The sequence below is a fragment of the Peromyscus californicus genome, unplaced genomic scaffold (genome assembly GCF_007827085.1).
Source record: "Peromyscus californicus insignis strain IS unplaced genomic scaffold, ASM782708v3 Scaffold_2__1_contigs__length_46816999, whole genome shotgun sequence".
Taxonomy (NCBI): domain Eukaryota; kingdom Metazoa; phylum Chordata; class Mammalia; order Rodentia; family Cricetidae; genus Peromyscus; species Peromyscus californicus.
Window position 1 is genome coordinate 187,270 of NW_026294540.1, and position 12,069 is coordinate 199,338.

Below are 12,069 nucleotides of genomic sequence, written 5' to 3' on the forward strand. Positions count from 1 at the left end.
CACACCTTGTTAGTGAGGCTTCTTACCTGTAATTTTTCAACGTGAATTTTTTGTTTGTTTTGTTTTATTTTTGAGACAGGGTCTCAACTTTAGCCCAGGCTTGCTTGAAACTCACTATGTAGACCAGATTGTCTTCAAACTCTGAGATCCACCTGACTTCCTCTGAGTGCTATAATTAAAGGCATATGCCACCACATTCCACTGTAGTGTGATTTGTGAGCTTGGGATGTAGGTTATTTTGCTATGAAACATGTTAAGCATAGAACAGAAAGAATAATATGGAACTTATTCTGAAGAACATAGATACCAACATTCCTACAGTATGCCTGGAAGCTCATATTTAAATCTTACCTTTAGATAAGGAATAAGTATCCTCAGCACACTTCAGAGTTGGTAACTAATTGCCAGATTTAAGGTGAAGTTATATTTTCCTAAACTTAGTCTACCATAGTGAGTCAGAAGACTACTGATCATCCTAATGGGGAAAAGTGGATGGTCACCTGCCGTAAGAGCCCCCTCTGCCCATATTCTAAGTTAGCTATCTTTCTGTGTGTCCTTAGATCTCCCTTTTGGATCTCCTCATCTAGCATATTATTACCTCATCCTTTGGCAACTGTTTCTTTAATTTTCACTCCTTTAGATCTGAGTTGCATAGCTTACAGGGGTAGAATTGCCTAGTAGAAGCTTTGGCCTTGGGCATGGCCATTCCAGGTGTTTTATGAGCTGCTAGGTCTGTCTAGTTTATAAGCTGCTGGCCACAAATGCTTATTTAAATTCGGATTAACTTAAATAAAATTTAAAGTTCAGTTTCTTAGCACATGTTCAACTACAACAGACTACAAGCTCTTTTTAAAAACCTTGGAAAATCATTCGTGGTAGAACTTCCTGTAACTGGCACCAGGAGAGACACTCAGTTCCTTAGGAAAGGGCTAAGGTGTGGCTGGTTTGATATTTTACCCTCAAAACCTAGGATATTGTGGGTGCTCAAGGATTGTTCGTGGTGTGGAAATCTGTGTTTGTTTTCTATACAAATTGAGAGCCTTGTAACTGTTACTTGAAATCTAACAAATTATGTTTCATAATGGATTTTTTTTTCTTCCTCTTATCAGGAATCATGATATTACTTGGTTTGACTTCAAGCCATTTGTGAGACATTAAGCCCTGAAAATGGAAAACAGAGTAGGATCCTTCTTAGAAGCTCTGTGCTGTTGCTGATGGCAGAAACCAAACCTAATCCAGAGTCACTTCTAGCTCCTCAGAGTCTTTTTAGTCTGGGCTGCCTTGACCATGGATGGTGCATCAGCTAAACAGGATGGCGTTTGGGAAGACAAGTCCAGCAGTGATATTTCTTCTTGCCCTGAAGCCTCACTGGAGACATTGGGCTCACTGACACTACCGTCTGACCAACCAAACAGAGCTCAATGTAAGTCAACAGGTCATTCTATACCCTAGCATTTCATTTTCAAGATGTGGTCAGCTGGTGTTTTGGAAGGGGACATGAACTTTTCATTCTCTTAGAGTATTTTAGTTATCTTACAGATATCTTCATTTGGCACTAACTTTAGATCAAGCACAAATTATTGTTAGTGCTTGAAATTCTAACTTTCTGGTTGACTGGGTGCCAAAGTTTCAATAACTGAAACTGATTAGTGGTCTAGGATTCCTGAATCATGTTTCTCTGTTAGCTGCTGGGTTGTGTGTGCATCAGTAGTAACTCAGTTGACTCTCATACCCCATGTAGTCAGGAACTACAATGCAATATGCACTTTTAAAAGATAGATTACTATGCACTGGTTCTCTAACAGAAATTGCACTATAGATCTTATAAAATGATGTTCAAGAAGTTAACATGCAGTGGGTGAGGCAGGTACTGGTATTCATGCCCGAGAAAATGGATTCTTGCATGGAACCATGTCTTAGATTTACCACTCAGGAAGATTGATGGTGCCTATGCAAAGGGTAGTTGTAAATGTTAAGTGATGTGTGTAACCACTTAGATCTACCACTCAGGAAGATTCATGGAACCTATGTATAGGGTAGTTGTGAAGGTTAAAAGGAGTGATGTATATAATATGCCAAAAGAGGTGGAATGTAGTTCAGTGGTAGAATGCTTCTCTGACACGTGTGAAGCCTTGATTCAATCCCTTTTGCCTAGTGAACATCCAGTAAGTGGATGTAGCCATTTTTATCTACTAATCATGATGATGTATATATTTAAACTTGTATTTGGAAACATACATACTGGATCTTGTTGCTTTTAGATTTTAAGGTATAATGTGTTTCTCAAAACTCATTTTGTTTAGCAATCTACATATCAAAAAGTGGTATTAGCCACTTGTAACTTGTATCTGAAATGCAGAATTCCCTGCAGCCTTTAATAAAGGGTGACAGAGTGGGACCAGAATCTCTGTATTCTTTAGTAAAGCTGACAGTGTGGGGCCATCTTGTGTCCTACAGCAAACATGTCTTGGGCATTGAGGATTTTTGTGCTCTACTTCCTATTTTTGGCTTTCTTTTTCAAGGAGGCATGTCAGTGAGTAGCAAGAACTTTTATTTGTAAATAACAACCCTGTTTTTACTTGGCTTGAGCAAAAATAAAAAGCAGGGGGTATTTCCTACATGCCTTTGGGATATATCTTGGTACCCATTGATATTAGTGCCTGTGAGATCTTAGGTCATTGAGCCTGAGAATTCCTTAGGATGGACGCTACCTACCTCCTTATTGATACATGGTTTACCTACCAGGGGAAGGGAGAAGAAAGTCTAAATTTGACTTAATTTTGAGAAGCCTTTATCTTTTGAGGAAGAACTATGTTTTAGTTCTTTGTATAGTAATGGCAGTGAGTGAGGCTGAGTTTGGGCCATGAGCAGAGTCCTTGTGGGTAAACTTAGGTTTTAAAATTTTTAGTGCTTTTGAGATACAGTCTCTTGGAGCCAGGCTGTCCTCAAACCTGCTATATAGTTAAGGATGATCATGAACTCTTGACCTTCCTGCTTGTACCTCCTAAATGCTGGGATTGTAGGCCTGAACAGCCACACCTGGCTTGTGAATAGAGTTTTTATAATACCTAACCCTTACTCATGAAGCCAAAACAAAGTTTGGATTCTGTTCACCTTTGTAGAATCACTCTGATTTGATTATCTTCCTCTTTGGAGAACATATTCTCAATTTACTTTGAAATCAGCCCTTGAAAATGTGAGCGTGGACTCTGATTAGCCCTACTATCATCTGTACATGTTTAAAAAATTCTCAGCTTTATTTTAAGCCCATGCCCCCCCAATCTCACACACACAACCACACACACACACACACACACACACACACACACACACACACACACACACCACACTTAAAAAAATAGACTTTCAAAGTTGTTTTTTTTTTAATTTTTTGTATTTAAGTGGGGAGGAAACATGAATTAAATACCATAGTCATAGTGTGGAGGGTGAGGCTAACTTATAGGTGAGAACTTGAGACTTTGCCCCAAGTCTCCCTGCCCCAAGACAGGTATGGGACCTGTTTCCTGAGAGTCAGAGAAAACAACTTATAAAATATGGAGATGCTATGTTCATGGGACTTACATATAGCTGTGTGTCTGGAAATGACTTCAACTTTTTCAGATACTGTCTAACACGCTTTCTCTCTCTTTCCAGATGCCAGTGTTGAGGTAAACAACAGAGTTTTTAGGGAAGGAGGAAGCCCAGATAGATCCAGCCAGGAGGCCCTCTGTCAGAACGGGCAGTTCCCAGACCCTCCGTTGTCTCTTGATCCCACAGCAAGCCCAGTGGGACCTGATGCCTCTGCAGGTGTGGATGGTTTCCATGACAACCTAAGGAAGTCTCAGGGAACTAGTGCTGAGGGCAGTGTTAGAAAAGAAGCTTTGCAGTCTCTCAGACTCAGTCTTCCCATGCAAGAAACGCAACTGTGTAAGCATCCATTCCCTCTGGACTCTTCCCACCCCTTGCTATCAGCGTCTTCTACTTGGAATCAGTGCCTGACTGCTCCTGTGTGAGCAGTCCTCACTTGTCCTGTCTTATCTTAGTACTCAATGGGGGAGGCAGAGGGATGCATCTTAATGACGTAGCTTCCCTTTAAAGAGTATAAGTACATCTGGATGTTGGAACTTTCTTCCATCCAGTACTAGCACCGGCATCAGACTCCTTGACAAAGACACCTCACATGTCATTCTTCATGGGTGGCCAGCAAACAGGCAGGGGTTGTCTTAAGTTGGTAAACCAGATTTTCACAAGATCCTTTGCATGCTTATATAAACATAGCCAGACTTCATCATTGTCTTTAAAAGTGAAGTTTATATGCCTGTAATTAGCTACTTGTGAAAGACTAAGGCAGGGGGATTGAAAATTGAGGCCAGCCTGAGCAGCTTAGCAAGGCCCCTATAATCAAACAAAACAAAAGGAATCTTAGGGGCTCGAGAGATTGCTCAGCAATTAAGAGCATTTATTGCTGTTGCAAAGGACCCAGATTTGGTTCCCAGCACCTACATCAGGCAGCTTAGTAATCCCAGCCCGAGGGGATCTGATGCCCTCTTCTCACACTTGTGGTTATCTGCACTCAAAATCTCTCTCTCTCTCTCTCTCTCTCTCTCTCTCTCTCTCTCTCTCTCTCTCACTCTCTCTCACTCTCTCTCTCACACACACACACAAAATTAAAAATAAAACTTTTTAAAAGGTAATTTTAAAGTAGGATTTTATTGTTTAAATAATTTTACACGATTAAAACATGTGGTTTTATCTTGTGGAAATGGTTCCCCACTACCCAGGGCAGCTTGTGTTGGCTGCTCCCTGTTACCTGTTTCATTTCTTTTACTTTTTGCTCTCCTCCGCCCCCCCCCCCCCACTTTTTTTTTTTGGTGACAGGTTTCTCTATATGGCCCTGGCTCTCCTGGAACTTTGTCTGTAGAGTTCTGAGGCTGGCCTCAGAACTCAGAGATTCACCTGCCTCTGCCTCCAGACTGCTGAGATTAAAGGCATGCATGGACCATCACCACCTGGCTTTCCTGATACATTCTAATCCTTGGCCGTAATGGGCAGTGTTACAGCTAGAATCTTGGTACATATGTCCTTGGGCCATTAAACTTGCTTCTCTGTGGATCAAGCAGGTGTTTAGTGTTGTCCCACATAGTCCTATTGCCAGTAACTGGTGAAGACACTTGCCCCCCACTGCAATGTATAGACATTCTTTTTTCTTTTCCTTTTTTTTTTTGTATGTGTGTGTTACTGTTATTCTGGAGGGTGGGGTGGGATATTGTTTTTTGTTGGTGATTTTTTTTTGTTTGTTTTTGGAGTTTTTGTTTTGTTTCGTTTTTGTTTTTTTTTCTGAGAGTCTTTGGCCTAGAGTTTGTGATTCTCCAGCCTCAGTCTCTTAACTACTGGGATTACAGACTTGCGTCCACTTTTGTTCTTTCATTGTGTTGTTTTGTTTTTGAGAGTTTCGCTATGCAGCCCTAACCGACCTAGAAGTATCTATGAAGATGAGAGTGGCCTCAAACTCACAGAGATCCACCTGCCTCTGGCTCCCAAGCACTGAAATGGACCCACTTTTGTTAGTTTTCCAGATGAGGTCTGTGTTCCTAGGTTAGCCTCTGCTTCTTTGTTTGTTTGTTTGTTTTTGTTTTGTCTTGTTTTTGAAACAGGGTTTCTCTGTGTAGCCCTGGCTGTTCTATCCTGTTATAGACCAGGCTGGCCTCAAACTCACAAAGATCTGCCTGCCTCTGCCTCCTAAGTTCTGGGATTAAAGTTGTACACCACTGCCTGCCTTTAGCATCCTCTTCTTAAACTCAAGTAATCCTTCTACTCCAGCTTTCCAAGGAGTTTGAGACCACAGGCATGTACCACCATACCCATGCTTCATTATTTTTAATACATGATGGTGAGGTTGATTCATTGTTTTACTTCAATTACCGGAGGATTTGAGCATCCTTTTATCTGTTGGACATTGGTACATTCTTTTTTAAATTGTCACTGTCATGTTTGGAGTTATTTGCTTTTTTCTTCACTGGCATTTTGTCACTGCTGTGACATCTGAATGTGACAATCTGAAAATGTGCCAGCATTTAAGATGTAGGTAGGCAGTAGCTCAGTGAATAAAGATGCAAAGTCTGATGACCTGAGTTTGATTCCCCAGAATCCATGTAAAGGTGGAAGGGGAGGACCAACTCTACAAAGTTGTCCTCTGGCCTCTTCACTCATGCCATAACATATACTTGCCCATACACATAGAGAATAAAAATAATTAATAAATTTAAGGTCTGATGAGATGGCACAACTGGTAAAGGCATTTGCCATGAATCCCGAGGACCTGAGGTCAATTCCCAGGACCCACATGATGGAAAGAGAAATGACTCATGCAAGTTGTTCCTGGTCCTCACAAGCATGCCCTGGAACTTGCATGTTCCCACCTCTCCAATAAATAAACAAATAAATAAATAAAATTGCACATTTTTAAAATGAGCTTACATATTTAATCTTACCTCCCCAGAAACTTGCACGTTCCCACCTCTCCAATAAATAAACAAATAAATAAACAAACAAATAAAATTACACATTTTTTAAATGAGCTTACATATTTGATCTTACCTCTCCAGGAACTTGCACATTCCCACCTCTCCAATAAATAAACAAACAAATAAAGTTATGCATTTTTAAAATGAGCTTACATATTTGATCTTACCTCCCCAGTTCTAGGGAGTTCACACCTAGTGACAATGTATGGATCTGTTCTTATTGTCATCCAGACCTAGAGCTCTATCTTACACAGCTTGTCATGGAGCTTTAGTGTTATTTAAACCCAGGTCTGTTTGCTGATTTGTGGCATCTGTGCAATGGCCAGAACCCTTGAATTTGTCATGCATATGGCCAAGCCACTTGAACTACAGTAGCTCTGTGAAAAGTCAGTGCACAGATTGCTAACCACAGTGGTGAGTTCCTAATGAATTTGGTATCTGTCCATGTTTTACAGACTTTTTTTGAACATCTCTTTAAAAAAATGTTGCTTCTTCAGAATTCATGTCTGAAGAGGGTGATGTATATAAAAGATTGTTAAACTATTGCATTTTTCCTCTTTTTTGACCTCTTAGCCCTCTGCTGATGTTTCATAGACACATCTTCGGTTATTAAGATTAAACCACAAACCCAGTCCTGGTGAGAGTGACTGTCTTGGTCTTGCAACTGCAATAACTTTAGGTTACTCACCCCCTAAAAGGTTGGGTTTTAAATATTTTAAATCATTTTTTGATTTAAAAGTTTCCATTTGTGCTTACTGTCTTTGAGTATGAGTTCTAGATTTGAGCTTATTTGTCAGGAAGTCGATGTAGCCTGCCCTTGGCCCTCAAAGGCAGAGCCTTTTAGGTCTTCACTCTGCACTACATGCTGCAGCAAAACTAACCAGTCATTTTGTTTATTAAACAGACAGTGTTTGAATAAGTACAGTTAATTATGCTCTTGATTTTTATATGGTGTTACTATAGCAATTGAGGAAATCTGAGAATGTAACCTCATAAGGAAATTTATTTTTTGCTATGAGAAGAGGCCCATCATGGTACTGTATCACTTATAAGGCAGATCTTATCTGTACGAAGTGGCTGTGGTTCTCAGTTTTGTCTCACTCTGGAAATTGTCATGGGATATAGGTGGCTGTGTGTGGTTTACAAGCTAAAACATACTGGTGACTAAATTTAAAACAACCAATCTGTTTTCTGTGCCTGCTCCCTATCAACCTCTCAGTGGTCACTTCCCTTGCAGGCTCCACTGCCTCTTCATTGCCCTTGGAAAAGGAGGAGCAGGTCCGACTGCAGGCCCGGAAGCGCCTGGAAGAACAACTGATACAATACCGAGTAAAGCGCCAGCGGGAGAGGGTGAGTCTCTGGGATCTGTATGAGTTCTGAGCAAGTCTGAGTTCTACAAATACTGTCCTTGTTTATTTCAGGATTGTGTAGTCCACATCTGAGTTGTCCAGTTTTTCCATCTCTTACCCTTGGCCTTTATGTTCTTTCCTAGCAGTTATTGTTCACATGCTGAACTGCAGCCTTTGGGATGGTTGTCATCCTCCCCATGTCCCTGCCCTGGGATTACATTAATTTGCTAGAATGACAGGATTGAAATTTTCCTATAACAGAAAGTTATGCTGGGGCTGGAGAGAGAGCTCAGTGGTTAACAGCACTTGCTCTTCCAGAAGATCTGGGTTTGATTCCCAGCACCCACATGACAGTTCACAATCCTCAATAACTTCAGATCCAAGGCATCCGACACCCTCTTCTAGCCTCCAAGGGCACTAGGCATACACACGGTACACAGATAGGCATGTAGGCAAAACACTTATATACATAAAATAAGAAGAATTTTTAAAGAAAGTTATGTTGACATATATAGCTGGAATTTTTCGTTTATCTCAAATATCAATCACTTAGTCATTTTGGAATTTCTAGCTAGTATAATGATGTAAAAAATAGAAACACTAACAAACAGAGGAATTGGTGTTATTTGTGGGTTGATGCCTTGGAAGACTGAAAAATCAGCTGAAAACCATTACTAGGTGTAATTTGGTTTTAGGGAATTGTCTGTTTATTATTCTAGTTATTAATGGGAAAAATCAGTAATTATCCTGCCATTTGGAAAAGATAATTTGCAACAACAATAAAAATGGTAAAAATAGCTGGGAATTAAAATGATAATAAACAGTGTTTAAAATGGAGCAAGAGTTCCACATAGTTTGGTCTTGTGGCACAGTTATAATCCTAGTACCAAGATGGAGGCAGGGGGATCACAAGTTCTTGGTCAGCCTGGACTGTGAGATCCTGTGGCAACATCCTTCTCACCCCACAAGAAAGGGTACCATATGTCTTTGCTGAGGTATATGTAAGCAGATACGAATAAAGATGCTCATTACCTCTTGAATAATTTCAAAACTAAAGTAGATCTAATTCAACAGGACTTTTTAGAAATGTTTTTTTCTATATCTGAGAAGCTAACCAGGACAATAGTCAGGAAAGTTTAAAGTTCAATGAGCAAGATTTGTTGTGACTCGCTTTAAAATGTTTTAAAGTGAAGGCTATTAAAAGGTGTGCTTCAGGCCCAGGGATGGTCAAGTCTGGTCACTCAATGCAGCCTGAGTGGTAAGAGGCAGAATCAGAAGATCTGCTGCACCCAACATTCTAAGGGCCTAGCAGACTGCCATTGCTAGACAGAATGTTCATCTGTGCATGCTTTCTGGATGACAGTTTTAGAATACTGCTTGCTAATCTTAATCATATTTTTATACTTTTGTTTGCTTCTCAGTCCAGTCAACCGACAACAAAAATGAAACTTTTTAGTACACTTGATCCTGAGCTCATGTTAAATCCAGAAAACTTGCCAAGAGCCAGTACTGTAGCTGTGACAAAAGAGTATTCCTTCCTGCGTACCAGTGTTCCTCGAGGGCCCAAGGTAGGCAGCTTAGGGCTGCTGGCACATTCTAAGGAGAAAAAGAGTTCCAAGTCAAGCAAGATTCGGTCTCTGGCTGACTATAGAACTGAAGATTTAAGTAACTCTGGAGGCCTTGGTTCCACTGCTGATGCTGTTGGAGGTTCCCTGAAACAGAGTAGAAGCAGCACGTCAGTTGTATCTGAGGTTAGCCCATCATCTGAGACTGATAACCGTGTAGAGAGTGCCTCACTGACTGGGGATAGTGTGTCGGAGGCTGATGGAAATGAAAGTGACAGTTCCTCACACAGCAGCTTCTCTGCAAGAGGGGCCTGTGGTGCCCTGGTTAATGTGGGCACACCAGGAACAGCTTATATGGTTGATGGCCAGGAGATTTCTGCTGAGGCTATGGGCCAGTTTCCTTCAATTAAAGATGTACTACAGGCTGCAGCAACCCAGCACCAGGATCAGAACCAAGAAGTCAACGGGGAGGTGCAGAGCCGCAGAGACAGCATCTGCAGCAGGTAAGGCAGTGGACTTGACTCTGGACTCTGAACAGCTGTTGTGCCATGTGTTTTTGCTAATGCCGCCCAATCTTCACATTAGCTTTTCACCTACACACAGCTGTACCACTTTATAAGTAGAGTTAGATCTAAACCATTATAAAGAGCATCCATTTTCTCAGTTTACATAGACCTATCTCTTAAGACTTCCCAGGTGCTTACAAACTCCTGTTTCCAGAGCATGAAAGTAAGATTCAGTTCACTGCTTAAGGCTTCTTACTTGTATATTGGGTGTTTGTGGTGCATACTCATGATCCAAGCACTTAGGGGGCTGAGGCAGGAGAATCGTAAGTTCAGGGTCAGTCTATACTACATAGGGAGTTTCAGGTCCCTATGAGGACCTGTGTATTTAGAGGACCTGTATATTTCCTATATAATCGAAGGACTCTATCTTTTAAAAAAGCAAAAACAAAAAGACCCAAAAAACAAAACGGGAGGAGCAGAAGGGGTGTGTAGAAATTGGACAATATAAGGAAGGATAAAGGATTAACAGCTATCCTGTTCTCATCTTCTGACTTTATACTTCTGACCCCTAGTGTGTCCATGGAGAGCTCTCTTGCTGAAACACAGGATGAAATGTTGCAGGTTCTTAAAGAAAAAATGAGACTTGAAGGACAACTGGAGGCTTTGTCATTAGAAGCCAGTCAGGTAAGGAGTGTTTGACTGTTGCTTAATGAGCCAAATCTTTGAAAAGATTGCTGTGCATAATTTTATAGCTACCCTTAAGTGTAATTCATCAGCCAAGTTGTCCATGTTACTCATTTTGTCTGCAGGGTGTGTTGGTCTCATACAAAGTTGTGTTAGTTTATTTATGATTCACTCTTTCCCTTTGTCTCCATCAGAATTTGCCAAGAGCATGTCCTAAATATACCTGAGACTCTGTGATAGTTAATTTCTCCTGGTGGCTTTTCATTTCTCTGATAGAGTAAAAGTTTCATTTTGACCCCATTAGTACTTTTTACAATTCTGCATTTACTTTTTAATAGTTTTTTTTTCCAATTCTTAAAGATTATTATATTTACTTATTTATTTGTGTTTGTGTATGTGGTAAGGGTAGATGTGCACCTGCCGTGGCATGTATGTGGAGATTAGACAACTTGCACGAGTTGGTTTGTTCTTTCTACCATATTGGTTTAGCGAATCAAACTAAGGGCATCATGCTTGGAAGCAAATGACTTTACCTGCTAAGCAGCCTTGCTAGTCCAGGGTCTGCTTTGTCTGATACTAATTTACTATATCTTGTTTTCATTATGGGGGGTGGGATCTGGAGAAATGGATCAGTGATTAAGAGTACTTACTGTTCTTCCAGAGGACCCAAGATTGTTTCATCCATTACAGGTGATTCACTGCTGCCTATAACTTCAGCTCTCGGGGATCTAGCATACCCTCTTCTGTCCTTTGTGGGTTCTCCCATGTGTATACACACATACACATACATAAAATTAATTTTTTTAAAAAATGATTTTCCATTCCTTAATTTTCAGGTTTTACTGTTTTATACAAAACTTTATTTATTTGTTTGTTTGTTTAGAGCCAATTCTCATGTGGCCCAGGCTGGCTTTGAACTTGCTATGGAGCTAAGGATAACCTTGAGCTCTTTATCTTCATTCCTGTACTTCTCAATGGTTTGGATTACGGGCCTTTGCCACCATGCCTGGCTTGTTTTATATGTTTGCTTGTTTGTTTCTTAATAGCAGAGAACTAGATTTTTATCTTTCTGCCAATAGTTTAGACTGAGTCTGTTGAGGGGAGTTCAGCTTTATGTTTTGTGAGAGAGAACATACACACACACTGAGACAGCGAAGGCCTGACCCGAGGCTGTGAACACATACTACAGTGTGAGAAGCCATGTGTGGTGAGATGAAATTGCCTTGCTAAGTACATGTGTCATGCTAAAAATTTCTTAGGCAGAAGCCAGTTAGTTTAGTTTTATATAAAACAGTCTTCCATGGTGATATCAGAGGTTTTAAGAGTAATTTTTGGTTGTACACAGTTTTCTCTCCTAACTCGGAATGTCACTGTTTGATCACCTACATTTATGTGTCCTCTGTGTACTCAGTCCTTAGGTTGGTCTAAGCACCTTCCCTTG

At 40.5% G+C, this 12,069-nt stretch overlaps 1 protein-coding gene across 7 annotated transcripts in view; it reads left to right on the plus strand.

The window, feature by feature from the left end:
- Positions 1-12,069, plus strand: part of Golga3 (golgin A3) — a 49,277-nt gene that overhangs the window by 3,716 nt on the left and 33,492 nt on the right. For 3 of the 7 annotated variants that reach the window (XM_052754847.1, XM_052754848.1, XM_052754846.1), the window contains 5 exons: positions 1,110-1,423; positions 3,655-3,927; positions 7,762-7,874; positions 9,295-9,941; positions 10,517-10,628. In XM_052754847.1, the coding sequence (XP_052610807.1) occupies positions 1,288-1,423; positions 3,655-3,927; positions 7,762-7,874; positions 9,295-9,941; positions 10,517-10,628 (1,281 nt within the window). In that variant the 5' untranslated portion in view covers positions 1,110-1,287. Of the gene's footprint in view, positions 1-1,109; positions 1,424-3,654; positions 3,928-4,861; positions 5,596-7,761; positions 7,875-9,294; positions 9,942-10,516; positions 10,629-12,069 lie in introns of those variants that run through there. The other 4 variants (XM_052754849.1, XM_052754850.1, XM_052754852.1 and 1 more) reach the window with 4 other exon arrangements.